Source organism: Enoplosus armatus, chromosome 17, assembly GCF_043641665.1.
Source record: "Enoplosus armatus isolate fEnoArm2 chromosome 17, fEnoArm2.hap1, whole genome shotgun sequence".
NCBI classification, from domain to species: domain Eukaryota; kingdom Metazoa; phylum Chordata; class Actinopteri; order Centrarchiformes; family Enoplosidae; genus Enoplosus; species Enoplosus armatus.
In genome coordinates, this window is record NC_092196.1 from 19,953,187 (window position 1) to 19,968,976 (window position 15,790).

General features: G+C 43.1%; 2 protein-coding genes across 2 annotated transcripts; both read right to left on the bottom strand.

Annotated features, from left to right (window-relative positions):
- Nucleotides 1–2,219: 2,219 nt before the first annotated feature.
- On the bottom strand, nt 2,220–6,714 carry cbx2 (chromobox homolog 2 (Drosophila Pc class)). Its single transcript, XM_070923558.1, has 5 exons — nt 6,641–6,714; nt 6,490–6,533; nt 4,507–4,572; nt 4,191–4,260; nt 2,220–4,114 (listed from the first exon to the last, which is right to left on the bottom strand). The coding sequence occupies exons 1-5, from the start codon at nt 6,710–6,712 to the stop codon at nt 2,762–2,764; spliced, it is 1,605 nt and encodes a 534-aa protein (XP_070779659.1). The 5' UTR covers nt 6,713–6,714; the 3' UTR covers nt 2,220–2,761.
- A 1,659-nt stretch (nt 6,715–8,373) lies between these two features.
- Nucleotides 8,374–13,014, bottom strand: LOC139300044 (ectonucleotide pyrophosphatase/phosphodiesterase family member 7-like). Its single transcript, XM_070923017.1, has 6 exons — nt 12,780–13,014; nt 12,208–12,353; nt 11,215–11,844; nt 9,445–9,679; nt 8,676–8,799; nt 8,374–8,431 (listed from the first exon to the last, which is right to left on the bottom strand). The coding sequence occupies exons 1-6, from the start codon at nt 13,012–13,014 to the stop codon at nt 8,374–8,376; spliced, it is 1,428 nt and encodes a 475-aa protein (XP_070779118.1).
- Nucleotides 13,015–15,790: the final 2,776 nt, after the last annotated feature.

Sequence of the window (15,790 nt, forward strand, 5' to 3'; positions counted from 1 at the left end):
GTGGTCGTAGAGAACTCAAAACTGGAGCCATTGTTGAGAAAAAGAACCGGTTTTATGCGGTTTATAGGTATCATTGTTTCGTCTTTCACCACAGAGCAAATACTAGTGTATGTTGTTGTACTGTCATTACAGAGATTGTGGAGCTTTTAATGTGAGAAAGTCAGAAAATGCTGTTTATGTTTGCTGCATATAATAAGATACATGTGTGTAAACTAACAGATTATATAATTATGGTTAATTAGGAAAATGAAGCGGTCTCGGGTGTCTTTACCTTCAAGTACAACAGCACCATCTTGTGGTTGTTGCAGTACATGCGTCCATGAATCGTAGAGGAGATCAGAGACAGAAATTCTTATTAACAGCGTTTCTGTCATCGTGTTTCTTCCTTAATGGATGGGACATATTTATATTTAGCGGTGGTGCTAATGAGGACTAAAACAACACTGCTTCAAAGAGAATGAAAGATCAAATCCAGGCTGGACATCTTGTAATTTCTGATCAGGCAACTTTTAAAAAGCCAAACATATCCTGACTCATCTCAGCTTAACATGCTGAAAGTAGGGCTACAACTAAAGATTACTTTCATTATCAATCTACATGTCTATTTAACTGTTTGGCATTTTTGCTTGATAAATTAAAAACCCAAGTCAGAGATAAGGTTGTACCATTTATTAGTCAATTTGACAAGTGGCACCATACAAGGATTGATGACACTGTCCTACCCTGAAAGGCTCTCAATTTGAAATAAATAGATTGTAAAGAGAACAACAGAACATTGAGATGGTTAGTAGATCTAAAAAAAAAAAAAAAAGAAAGACCACAACTGGAAACATATTTATGTCAAGTTTGTTCTTTTCATCAATTTAAAAAAGTAGATACAATAAAAAAAGACGTTTTCATATAAACACCTTGCGTAACCCCGTAGCCTCTGATTTACCTGCCGCCTGATGCACTCTGAAAGACGCTGGAGCCTTTTTGACAAGACACCAAATGTCGTGCGCGGCCATTTTCCACCTGTAACTCACGTAATATGAGAATGCACTCCTTTTGTTTTGTCATGTGATCCTGAATGTAAACTACGTCTATAACTTTAACCTGAACCACTTTCAATAAGGCATCAAATATTTCTTCCATACATTAGTGAGAAGTCTTCCAGCAGGGCTTTTTTTTTCCATTTCAAAACATTATGAACAAGAAAGTAAAAAATGGTCCAGTCCCCCTGCTATGCTCCAGGGGTACTCCTTTATTGAACAACCTGAAATTCTAGCTATCTTTGGGGTAATGCCTTTGTGTTCAGTCTTTGAGGGAGAGGAAGGCACAGTCTGCAGAGCAGGATTAGACAGAAGAGTTCAGTCGAAGTGCTTTGTTGCTGAACTCCTCTCAAGGGAGCCGAAAGTATCGCACATTGTTGTGGTTTCTTTTCCGTTACATCAGATAAAGACCTTTTTTTTTTATTTCTTTTCTCTGGGAGAGCGGGCCTGCAGCTCCTGAACCCATGCAGGCGGGTGAAATGAGACGGCTGCAGCTGCAACTAAAAACAAAACAAAAAACAAACCTGGTATTTCAGCACTCGACATTTTGAAACACGTCTGGCGTTTCGTGGTCGGCGACCGCCAATGCCGAGCAGTTTATTGTCAAACCCTGTCCACGCCCAACCGTTCCCACAGTGGTTTCAAGGCAGTTGCCGTCAGCGAACGCAAAGCCTCGTGAGAAGCGTCGCCAGGTGTGCGCCGTGTCAACACAAGCACTTACTCTCTGGTTTTTCAATGAATTACAAGTCTGAGAAGATTGAAGTTGGTGAAAACCTTGTCGAAAGGCAGAGGAGCAAACCTCAGCCAGGACCGAGTCTTATCAGGACGCCGGGGAGGAACAGAGATACTGTATCTGACTCCCCACATGCTTCAGCCTTCAGAAAACCGCGCTGCTAAACTGGCTGCACTGTGGAATGACGCTTCTTTTCGAGGAGATAACGGCGCGCACAGTTCAACACAGAGCGGAACTGGTGGAGGTTTCCATTACACAGAAATGAAGCTTCATACAGACACAACGACCCTGGAGGGGAAATGGTTTCCCCTCCCGTGAGAAATTAATATACATATGCAGCAAACGATGAAAAAAAGGAGGTAGCTAATTTATGAAAATAATAAACAATACTATACTAAGAATTAAAAACTGGTTTACATTAGCTATTGGTTGATATGGATTCACGACACTGACACATTATGAACTAAATGTCTTCTACCCATAAGAGAAGCTACTCCTGCTCATGTCTACCCTTTCATAATTTCTTCATGTGTCGTGTATTATAACACAGTCTCGTCAACAGAAACACCGGTGAGAGCAACACGGAGCTCTGGAGTTTTATCTTGATGCTTAAAAGATGAATAAGTCATGTTTCTCCAGGACCCTTGCAACGACGCAATTTTGGACTCCATGAAACCACAAAGATTCTTTGTGGTTCATCAGGCGAGACCAAGGTGCTGCCTCTTGCATCTCTGTGAGCATTGCCCTTCCTCCGCTGCAATGTCTTGAACAATTTGTAGACGTGAGCAAATAAATAATCACAATCAATAACTGATTTTCGGTCCTTTCGTTATCTCTTTTTAACCTAAAAATTGGTCTTTTACTAAAAGAAGATGAAGAGCAAATTAACCTCCACTCCTTGATGCATTCCTCAGGAATTCTCCAGCCAAATGTTTACTTAAATCCTCCAGAACCCAGAACCCCCTCTGTGTGCTTCAGAGTCCAGCTGGTTTGCCTGTCAGTAGTTGCGAATGCTGAAGAAGCCCACACTGGTTGGCGACTCCTTGACCGTGACAGTAACTAGATTAGCAGTGACATCCGTTACGAACACGTGTTCTATCAGACTACGCGTGGGCTTCCAGTCCTGGTTCTTGACGGCTACCGAGCGATCCTGCCCGGCGTAGGAAGAATCCTGGTCGGAGTCTGAGCTGCTCTCGTCTTCACCCGTGCTCATGTCGTTCATTTTGGCTTTCTTGCCGTCTTTGGAGGCCGCTCTCTCTTGCTGGCTCTGGACCTCTGCGGAGGATTTCTGCACGCCGCTCTTCTCCAGCCTGCCTTGGACTCTGGGGGTCTGGATTTCAGTCGCCTCCTTGACCTTGTCTGCTCCAGGCTGGGTCTTTCTGGCCTGCAGCCTTCCAGGGGTTGCCGGACTCTTAGGAGCATTGTACTCCTGGTTTTGTGTGACAGTAGTTTTCCTCGCTGGGTTTGTTGCATTTCTCAGGCCTGAGACCGGAGTGGTGCCGTTTCCAGGAGCATCATTACTTTGCACCAGCTTGTTCTGAAGGTTGAGAGGCTGAAGGCCAGAACCCTGACTGGAGGAGGTATTCTTAGATGGTAAGGAAGCCACTGCTTTAGTACTGGGTATCCGCTGCAGTGTTGACACAGGGGCCTGGGGTTTCTTTTGTCCATTGGGGGAACTTAGTGTATGCTGAGTGGTTCCTTGAATGGGGTGTTTGGATGTATTCAAATTCAACGCTGCTACCCCTTTTGATTTACTAGCAGCTGCTTTCAAATCCAGACTTGTCCCGCTGCTCATACTGGACACGGACAGTTTACCCTCGGTGACATTCCTGCTCTGGCTGGATTTGTTCAGGGAGGGGGGAGCCGGTTGGACCGACCTGCCAGATCCCACGGAGCTCATGGAGTTTTTAACAGCCCCACCCTGTGTCTGGCCACCCACTGCATCCCTTGGGGAGCCCCGATGAAAACCCATGAAAGTGAAGCTCGCTGGGTGAACGGGCTTCTTGATCGCTCCGGGAAGATCGGCATCTTTGGACGCCTTCAGGATTTTGCGGGAGCCCTTGTTCTGTTGAAATTCCTTCACGTCGGGGGGCAGAGGTTTCCTGCTCCGTTTCTTTGGGGGTTCCTGTTTCGCCACGACGATCTGCGCCTTCTTCTGAGGGACGGGATGAAGGTCTCGCGTCCTGGTGCTCGGATTCGCCTGTTTAGCGTGGCCGCCGCCGCCGCCGCCGTCGTCGTCGTCTTCGTCTGATGAGGATGAAGAGGAGGAGCACGAGGATGAGGAATCGGAGGACGATGATGATGAGCCAGATGACGAGCTGCTTGACTTCGTAGCTTCAGGCACATTTTCCTAAATTTAACAGCAAACGTTAGATACTGTGCAACAAGCCATCAGAGAATGATATTCTGCTTCGGATTGTGCTTACTAGGATTTTCCGTGGTCGCCCCCTCGGCCTTTTCCCTTTCTTACGCATCAGAAGCTCCTTTTCTTGCTCTCTATTAGATATAAAAACAAATACATTTCAACAAATGCTTCATGAGCGATTAATGAGTATTCATCAACTAATGCCACAGCTCCACATTTTTCCTCATAAAAATACACGATTAAGTAGATAATCAACATGATAACCAGGACTTCACTACACTTTCTGACTTAAAGATCATAGCTATGCATACAACACGTCTATAAATGCTCCTTTTTGCAAGTCACTTAATGCGCTGAGACAACACAAGGACACTCACTTCTTGTTGAATGCCGCCAACAGTCTTGGATCAATGATGTTTTCTTGGGGCTCCCAGCTGTTGTGTCTGAAATAAATTGACATTTTGATTGAGAGTGTCACACATCACGGTGTTGGTCAAAATAAAGAAGCAAGGTGGCCCCAGCAAGGTTAAAAGAAGCCGCCAGCGCCGGCAGAGACCCCAAATTTAGAAAATGCCCTTTCAACAGTTTCTTCATTCACAAACAGAGGACTCTGTTGTTCCAGCAGCCATGAACTGACTATGGGCAAACTGTATGTTACCTGAGACAAATTATGTAAGCATTGGCTGAGAAAGACCATTCACATCAGCTCAAAACAGGGTAAGACCTAAAGGAGCAGTAATAAATCAAAGAATACTACAGATTAGGTTTTGCTTTGCTTCTAATAGACAAAGAGACCGGTGCAATGCAGCAGTGCTCAATAGAGAAGAGAAGTTCTTCCACACATCTGCAGAGTCCAATTCAACACTCACACAAACATTTAACAAACATATTAGTTGTGTGAAACCGGCGGTTTGTCTGACAGCATCTGAAACCTTTCCTGAAAGCGAAACGCAGCACGTGACCAGCTGTGCAGAGGTGAGAACGTAGGCAGGCTTCAAATTCCTCTCCCAAAAATGAAATGGAACAAGCCTCGTCATCAATGTGTGAAGGCTAAAAGGGGATGCCAGGGGAGGGTGGGGGGATTTGATAAATTTTCTGGGGCTGTTACAGAAACATGTGGGGAATGTTTGGGAAAGTTTGGCTTTTTCAGTGAAATATCACAGAAGGTAATTTACAACTGGCCTCCCACAGCTCCTAGATCAGATTCAGTTCGGAGTTATTTCTCTTCCTGCAGTGAAAACCCGACTGTTCATCTCTGCAGAAAAACACCAACACACCAGGAAGGAAGAACACTTTTAGGCCATGGAAGTGACATTTATAGGAAGTTATGAAGCCGTCGTGATGGCACGGCATGGAGCGTCTCTCAGATAGCAAAAATAACCTTTGTTTTTCCAGTTGCGACAAGATCCAGAGCCGTTTGACGGCTGAGTCGGTCGAGTGTAACCCCTAACCCACTTTGCTTTGTTTTAGCTGTACAATACTTCTTCTCTAGGTTTGAAAAACTGGAGCATCTGTTCGCTGGCTGCCTGGGTGTGAGTGCATCTATGAAAACTGAAAACAGACCACGTAGTTTGTGTAGTTTTTTTTTTTTCCTTCTTGAAGTGATGTGAACTACATGCATGCATAATGATCTTTGTCCTCATCACTTGTTGTTGAATGGCCTGTTCTGATCAGCAGCCACCAGTGAAATAATCAACCCCCACCCTTTCCCTGCACACACACACACAAAGGATGTGGTTCTAACAGAAAGCCATGGAGCTGGCAGGCAACAGAGTGCATTGATGGTGGATTACAGCAACAATGTGGACTGAACAGAAGGGCAAGTGACAAGAAATGAAGGCAGAGCGGAGCCTCACGGGCAGCATCATAAAGGCAGAATAAAAACACAACCGGAGGATCTGGAGTTATGTAACGACTCTGATATTATATAAGGTCGTTATAAATCAAAATATCAAACAGCCCTCGCAAATCTGACTGACTGGCTGGTTTTAGTCACGCACACAAACTTGTTTAAAGTCAGGAATAAAATGAATTAAAACAGCCCGATTGTCTGAATAAACAGCGGTGTGGAAAAACCCCACAGGGGGGTGGTGGGGGGGTAACACGGGGGTAGCTTTCAGAGTCTTTCCTCGGGCTTTCCGCTAACTTCCCAAAATGTGAGGTGTTGTGAACAAAAGAAGGCAGAATGTGTGAGCTGCGTCGGAACAAAGTGATGGTGTCGCGCCGCGGATGCAGTCGGGATTTCTCGGCGATGTGACAGAAAACCGAGCGGCGTCTCTCGCGGTTGGACCGAAAGCAACAAGCGACAGCGTTGTTGTTGTTGTGTTCATTGTTTCGGGCTGAGCGCCGCTCGTACTTACTTGGATGACCATCCCCTCCACTTCACAAGGAACTCCAACTTTCCCTGAAAGAAAAAAAACAAAAAACAACAACCAAGAGAGGAAGTAGGTTTGTAAGCAGCCGCCAGAAAACACGCGGATAAGAAGACAGACAAAGCGGCTCGGCTCGGACCTTTCTCAGGCGTTTGTTTAAGATGCATTCCGCATCAAAGACCTGCTCCCCCACGGCGCTCAGCTCCTCCATGTCTGCCTTCACCCCGAAGAAGGATCCTTTATCAGACGGCGAGAGGCGCGTCCAGCGAATCACGCTTACGCTGGAGACCGGACCGGATGTTGGCGGCCCTGCCTTCAAAATAAACGTCCTCTCCTCTAAAGCGCCGACAACGCGGTGGAAACGATGACATCTGGGGGAAACAGCGCTTTCGATGCCAATGAAGGTCTGTTTAGTGATGTTTGAAACGAAAGTGATGGTTTGATGGAGTTCTGGTCTATAGCCCTGTTGTACATTACCATATACTACCTCATTATTTATTCTTTTAAACAGTGAAATATATATACATATATATATTTTTATTTTTTTCATTTCACACGTAAATGTGTGTATTTTTTACATCTTATTTTTGTACATACTCTCTTACTCTTTCTACTCTTGAATGGGAGCAATAAAGTATTTCTGATTATCTATACTAGAATAATATGAAATCTGTGCATTCTTAATAATTAGTCTGGTTGTTAAGGACAGTGCTCATATTATCAGAAATTATAGTTCAGAAGTTAACCTAGGAGGCCAGGTGTTAAAAAATGCGCCCTAAAATAGAATAACGTCTCTCATAGTATTAATATAAATATCATGCATAAAATAATGAGCTCGGGTAACTTCAGCAATGTCAGTTGTTTTTTTTTGACTTTGTTAGCAAGCAAACTAGCCAATAAGGTAATTCAAATGTTTATATTAACGTGAGTTTTGTAATCATTAGTAAACATTAGTAAGTAAGTTGATTGGAATGATTAGTAAATAAAATACAACGTACTCTAAATTAATTAATTAATTAATTAAGTAAATCAAGTAAAATATTAATACGTGCTAATACATTGATTTAAATGCTCAGTTAATGAAAGGAGGTTTTGTAGTTTGGCAATAAGATTCTTATATTTCTTATATTTCTTATGCATTGTCTTCGTATAAAAATCACCCAAACGTGCGATGGAAAAAGTGACATTACCTTCCAGAAGTGTTGTTTTTGTGAATGTGGGGAAACCCCCACCAAGTCGTCCGGCACGGTCTTATTTTGAAAGTCGTAACCGGAAGTGCGGTGCTCGAGTGCGGGACTTGACGCTGTTGCGCGGAGAGAAGCGGGCAACTGAGAATGTGGTTTCTTAAGTGTGTCCCTTGGCAGCCACCGTCCTCTCATCGAACATGTTCACTGATGTCCTGAGTGAAAGTAGTGCCATGGATGTGACCAAGTAATCAAAGTAATCAAAGATCTTTTCTTGTTTTATTTGTTTTGTGGTTTTAAAATAATTAAAACTTATTCTACAATAGCAATTAAGAGATAAGTGGTTGCTTTATATTTATGGCCTCGGATGATCTTATTCAAGGCTGCTGTACAGTTTTAAGATAGTAATATACGTGTAAACCTTGTTCACTCACACAAGTTTCAACCAAAATGAACAAAAGCGGAGCTGATAAGTTCTTTTAATGTGTATCTTATAGTGTTCTTTTATTCTAACTCTCTTCATTTGAATTCTCCATCATTTTTGAACAAACATAATAATTAGCAAAATAGTTATAGACGTCTCTGCCCTTTGGTTCCTCTTCAGAGTGCATTTCCTCACATGGGATAAAAAAAAAAAGAATCAGTGCAAAGGACTGTCCACAGGAGCATTACGACTTTTCTGCCATGATCAAAGTGACGTTTGTTTTGTCTTTTCTCTTTCCGGAACATGGAGTGAACTTCCTGATCTGAAACACAGGAAGAAAGAGACATGAAAGCGGACTGGATTTAGAGATAAACATTATTGTGTTATTGTGTTGTTGATTTTATAAGTTATAATATAATAGTCAATAGTTTATAGTTTAGTTTTTGTTTTTACATGTGTGAATACTTTTGTCTGATGTTATGATTTCAGTGGAATCAATTGAAATAATATTACATTATTAAGTGTTTTTGAATACAGTTTCCATACTGTGACATTAATATCATTACCTTTCATTCTTGCCTTTGTTCTTGAGTATTTTGTGGGACGTCGTCGCTATAAAAACTACGACCAGAAAGCCAGCCACAGCAGCCAGTCCAGTGAAGACATTTTGCAGAAAGTTCACATCTTCACCTGAAATTAAACAGAACGTACACAGAGAGCACATTTACATCCTAAGTATGTGTTTTTGGAGGGTTGGTGCTGATATTGAACGCCTTTAAAGGACCCATTGTTAGTTTTACACCATTTGCTTTATTGCAATTTTTCTTGCTTTTCTGCTTTTCCCTCTGAAAATATCTACATTTCCAAAACTGCAAAACCTGCAGAAACCAAAGAACTACCTCTAGTCAGGCACTAAATCGCATCAACTCACCACATGATGGCGCTATAACAACTTGTCAACATTCTGTCTGTGTTTGAGATTCACAGGAAAGTCAGAAAATATTGAGAGACGGACTAATACGTTATTGGTTTTGGTCTTTTCATGGTTTTTGTTGACAATAAGAAACAAAATATAGGATATTTCCGGCATTGTTCTGTAATTATTTAACACACTTGGCATCAGATCTTTAGACCTTCTTTCTTAAAATCTTCACAAACTCACCATGACCGATGCCAGATCTACTTTCCAGCTTTAACCTACAGTAGCTCTATGTCTGATTTGGACATATGTGAAGTCAGAAATGATGGATGAATGGCCTAGTAATGAAGGAGCAGGTGTTGGAGCGACACACTTTCGAGGCCACGGGGAGAGACTCATTAGTCTGATAAACTCACCCGGAGTATTAGTGCTAGTAACCAGCATGTGTTTGGTGGTATTCAGGTGGCCGTCGTTGACCTCCGGCTGGATGCCCAGGATGTGACACATCAAGGGGTAGATGTTCACCGTCTCAAAGGGCCCCACCTCCAGGTTCTTGTGAAATGCTGGACCCACTGCCCTGAAGAAGGGCTTCATGTCCATTTCTTGGTTGTCAAAGCCGTGCTCGCCCTTGTGGAACTGAACCGGGAAATACTGCAAGGACACGCAGGAATGGAAAACATAACTTGCATGACCCAGTTTGTTAGATTCAATTATTGTAAGCCAGTGATTTCAGTAAAATGTCCTTAATCAGCACACAGTTCTTCTTGCCTACTATTATTCAGTCAGCAGAGGGAGGTATTGGCCAAGTGAGAGAGTCGTTTCCATGCTGTAGGATGAAAGCCGATTTTCTCTTTGTGACTGCTATCAACCGAAGAAATCCCCAAAATGTCCATTTTCATAAAATATTTATTAAACATGCTTTTCCTCTTTGATAATTCTGTAGTGTATATCATGTTTATTATAACGGTGTGATAGAAATATCACTATGTGGACTATCCCGGGTATCTCAGCAGTTATGTAACAGTCTCAACATGCTTATCCTTCTCTGAGATCAAACTAAAAGGAGTTTAAGTGGCCATAAAGGGAGAGAACAAAGAGTCAGATACAGGCGTGATCGTGGCCGGGCGTGACCGATACACTTTAGATGACCCGTTTAATCAGCGGGTTCGCAGGACTGATAAGGTTCCTCATATTCAGCATTTGAAAACATTTTAGGATTTAATTATTTTATTCTTTAAATTAAGTTATGGTTTGATGGCTCTCAGTACTGACTGGCACATTCAGCTGCAGAGTTACCGTTACACCGCACACTCAGTTACTGAGTGTGGAGCCAAATGAAAACACCAATTTTGAATTTTGAATAGCTTCATGAAGCATTTGAGAGCACTGCATGTCATCAGCCAGGCCTGGATTATCCTGAGGACGTGCAAATGCACTTGATTAAAATTGTAATGTACTAAGATTAAAATTTAACTCCTTGTTTCTGGTTGAAAAGTCCATTTTCACGATTTCCTATGAGCAAATTGCAATTGTTAATTTAAGTATTTCTGCTGTCAAGACTTTTCAAGAATATGTCTAGAATAAACTGGATGGCACGTAGAGATTGTGTACCGGGTTATTGGCCTGTATCAGTAATCAGTGCATGCCATTTGATGTCCATATAAGCAGTTAATTGAGTAATAATAATAATCACATAATTACTGACTGTTGTTAATAAATTACCAATACCATTACAGCATGAGTGAAAGCGTTGCAGCATCATAGTAGTCAGAAGTAAAGCTATCATCCTCTTTCGGTCTAGACCTGATCTATATGAAAAGTGCCCTGAGATATATATTCTGTTATGAGATAACATTTAATTGAACTGAATTAAAGTGATGTTTTCCCATTTTGCGGCTGTTTTAAAGCTGCACGCTGCAACTCGGCACATTGATGGGGCACAAATGGCAACCTGAGGTAACTGTTTACTTTAAAGGGTAAATCAATAGGACTTGGAGTGGGCAGAAAACTGCTGCTGCGCGTCTCTCTACAGCTTTCAACTTTCCAGCATGTTTCATTTCTGGCCAAACCCAAGTCAGCAATGTCAGAGAAAACATGTGATTTGACATGTCTGATCTGATCGTTGCTGCAGCCCCTTAGTGAATGCGTAAGAGATAAAGAGAAAATGTGACTGTCTGTCAACGTACCCCGTTGATTACATATCCGGGGTCGGACCATAAGATGATGGGGAGGATACGATCATTTTTGGTGAAGTGGAGGCGCTCTGGCATGTCCTCCTTCTTGTACACATGGAGGTGTGGATGGGCCCCCTTCAAGGCGTTGTAGACCTTCTCCAGCTTGCCCGGCTTTGGCAACAGCATCCCAGAAGGGCCAAAGTCCACCAGGTGGAAGGACAGGTCACGGAACGAGAAGCCCGGGATCTTGGACAAGATGATCTCTTCCACCAGACCATTGCGGTACACAGAGGACATGCCGTGGTCGGCTGTGATGATGATGTTCAGGCGGTCGGTCAGCCCATTTTGTTCAGCTGAGCGTCGAATGTAGCCCACCGTTCGATCCACTTGCTTGACCATCTCCCGACGCTCCGGGGAGTCGGGGCCGTATTTGTGGCCCGTGCCATCTGGCTCACCAAAGTACAGGGATACAAAGTCCAGATCCTGGTCTCTGAACCAGCCCATCACCTTGTCTGTGTTTTCTTGCCAAGCGGTCTCGTTCTTGTAGTTGTAAAGCAGAGGCTCCACTTCCCGCACCATAGCAACCTGTCCCTGGTAACTGGAAGCTGTGCCAGGAAAGTGAAGCGAGCCAGCCTTTAGGCCCTGGAATGGCAGGAAAAAGAGACGCATTAACATCACACACATGCATGAATATGACAAATGAGGGTGTGTGTACTGTTTACCGCCATGCCAAGGGTGCATCGGTTCACACGGCCAAATCAGTAGTTTCTAGATTTTTAGACATTTTCTTAAATGCTTAACTTTTTAGGCAAACTTACAGCAGCTGTCATTTGCATGCAGTTAACATCTATACCCGCCAAATGATTTAGCAATATAACTGCAGTGATCTACCTGAAATGATTCAGCAAGCTTTCAAAGGTGTTTTGTCAAGAGAAATGGTTTCTAGTGCTGTAAACAGCAAAACAGTCTCTCACAGTGATAAGATGGAAATTGTGCTGCACAGACCTGTCGCTGCGCTGTGATCCAGATAGGCAGAGTCCCATTATCCCACCACTCATTCACAAACTGAGTCTGATAGTAAGGCTTCTTCTCGGTGGTGGTTGTGTTGAACCACATGTTGTGGATTACCCCGTGATTCTCAACGTAGCGGCCTACAGAAGAGAATCGCTGTCAGTCTGCTTGCACTCATTATTCATAGCGTGACACATTCACATTAAAAATTCTATCAACTTAACGGGCTGAGTGGCATGACGCTTTTGGACAAGGTCTTATGACCAACTTCGGAGATTAGAGGAATTTAATTTCAAGGAAGTTAAATTTATTTTAGCTGGCACTGATGATTTGAGAGTCAAAATAAGAAAGGGAGCGCAGAATTCTTCCCTCAGTCATCCAAGCATAATTATCTTACTCAGCTATAAAAGCTGTTGGACCCTGGGACATTCAATTACAACTAATTCCTTTTTCCCGTGGCTTTTTTCAATCCTTCCAAAGTAAACTCAGAGCGGTTTCCTATTCCACCATGATATGCAGATCCCCTGCCAACTGGAAGCACTGTTGTAGAAAATGAAACACTTTACCTGTCAAGAGGGTGAAGTGTGTAGGACTGGTGATAGTGAGGTAAGGAGGTGTGACATACAGGGCTTTGACTCCATCCTTGGCCATTTTGTCGAGGTTTGGTGTGTCCACATCGCGGTCGTAATCCCATCGGAAACCATCGAAGGAGATCAGCAGCACCTTCTGTCGCTGTTTGTTTGCCGGAGCTCCAAGGATGGACGAGGCCCAGAGGACGCAGAGGCTTGCAGTCCACAGCATGGCGAACACAGACACTTGACAGCTCTTAACTGACTCTATCCTCCAGCTAAACGCTCATTTACAAGACGATCCACCTCTCGCCATCTCACCTGAGGTTTCTGAAGCCAACAGCTTCCGAGCAAAGTTTCTCCAACTTATCTTATCTCGTAGATTGGACAGACTTTATCTCAGCACTTTCTGCATGCGGCCCGATGATGTTTATGAGCCAATTTTACGGCTGGGAGTTGTGTTCACAGTGAATTTCCCCCCCTGTTTTGCTCTTGAGGACTGGCAGTAAAGCAGATTAATCTCTCTGGGCATCATGGCTGTTTGTTTCCCCCCCAACTCGCTTGTTGATGCTGTCTTTCTGTTTGTCTGCCTTCCCGTCTGTGTGTCGGAGTTTCCTGTGAATCATTGACAATGGGGGAATGACACTTTGATGGGTTTCACCTTGAGTTGGGATGGTGCATGATTGATCTGACACCAGGAAAATGAAGAGGAAAATGAGAGTATATATCTCTTCGTCAGCTAGCAGTGGTCTCCTGGGAAGAGAAGAACCTAATAGACATATTCATTTTAATAACTCTAATGTGTATATTAGCCCCAGGATATTGTTAAAAAAATCTACATTGATTCTTTTAGCAATTGCCATGACGATGGACAAACTATTAAGCAGCCTCCTCAGTGTTTCAGCGCAGATCATACTCGGCGTTCTCATCCAGACATTATATATCACTGCATTGTGATATAACCTTATCAACGTCCATCAAATTGCTAGACAAGCTAACTCTTCAAATTTGTTCTTTATTGTGTGTGTCCTTGGCAGAGGTTCAAGGGAATTGTCCAATCTTTATGGAGATAAGGGATAACATTCATCAGCTTTCATTTACCTCATTCATATTCATTAGCTTTCTCATATTAACTCTATCCGCTCGTCGTCCAATGTCAGCAAGATTTGGAGTGTTTTGGACTGCTGAGACTGGTGCGAGTCTCAGATCTTTGCTATGAGAACTTTATCAAACACACACACTCTGAACTTGAGGGCCAAGCAAACTTTATCTGACCCTCTCAATCCTGCACAGAATTTCCGCAGGGATTCTCACATTTTCTTGAAGGAGAAAAGTGAGGTTTTTGCCTTTAGCACTCCCTGCTGCCCATACACAACCACTGCAGTGCACCCTCCCCAGACTGAAAGCCAAAACTACTTCAACTGTTTGAGCCAGAGGATGTGTATTAGTAATACACAAATTAAGAACCTGGTATTTCCCAGGCTTAAAACGAAGTGTTAATTTATGACACCTTTGGTCCGTCGCCATCATCTATCTCCGTCACTACAACCCAAACAACTCTTGAACTTTAAATGGTTAAATTAGGTTTATTTTTATATTGACGGCTCTTGAATAAAAGTGACAAACACCCCCACACCGCCTCGCTTACTGGTTTATTTATTTTATGGGACGTTTCAGTCTAAAAAACCTTCATGTACATTTTATGAGCAAGCATCACAGCACGCGTCCAATCAGAGGGAAGACAGGTATATGATAAAGTCCAAAGAATAAGGGAAGTAGATGATAGAACAGGTCTGTCTATACCTACCTGTTTCAGCCTAATTTTGTGGTCCTCTGATTGGATGCTTGTTCATATACCTAATAAAGGTTGTTTGAATCAACAAGAAACCAGCAGCATAAACCGGCAGTAATCAAGACAATCGAGAACCAAATGATTGCAGCCTACCTGGTTTCATATAAAATGGCTCTGAATAAACATGCAGAGTAAAGCTGCTCAGTTTTAGCCAGAGAAAATGTAAGTAGGTGTTTCAGTGCTGTGTGCCTGGATGTAAGGATTTATTCTAAGCTTTTAGACAATAGGCCTAAATGCCACCAGAGTTGTATATGTTTTTTCGCAGTATTTCTTTTAAAGTAAATCACAACATTTTCAGGTGTAGTACTTAATGAGTATACTTGTGAGGATTGTCAACTAACTCATCTCACGAACAACTCTTTGAATTTCCACAGTACAAATAAAATGTTTACTCTTAAGTCAGAATGGCTGATGAAAGAGGGGTGAGATCGAAATGTAAAATACATGAACACAACCGCCCTTAATATGTGAAAATACAGTCTTAACTGCATCTGCATTCTGCTCACTTTGGAGTTTGAATGGCAAGCTGCTCCCTCCCCTGCTGTGACTGGAAGTAGACCATCAAGTTCATGCCAGCGTGCCGAGATCGATGTGTTTTGAATTGTGAGCAAACAAACTTTTAATGCATGAATGGCTTATTATCAGGTTACATGCAAGTAAGTCCAAGCGTGAAAAGCCACAGGAAAACTCTGCACTGTATTCTCACCAAATAACTGCGCTTTCTTTAATACGACGACATTTTAACAGTCTGCCCAACACAGTTAATTGCCGTCATACTGGAGAAACCCAGTATGTTGTTTTATCAGCTTCGGTCGCCGGTAATCAAAGAGCTCAAACAAGGCTGAATGTAAAATATTGATCATACTCCAAATGATCTGTGTAACCTGGAAACACAAACAGCATATGGACATCAGTCATAGGAGACTGGGTGGCTCCTTCGTCCACTCCTCAGTATCTGGCATGTTGTGATGCATGCTGATCCACCACGGATCAGGCCTACAGGCGACAACAAGCCCCCTCATGGAGCCGTCGTATCAGGGAAACTGACCAGATTTCAGCAGAGGGACTGGACTTGACGGGGGAAGGGGGGAGGGTGCTTCTGGTGCAGCTGAATAATGGCCGTGGTGCTGCAAGGAGACTCCTCTTCACACCTGAC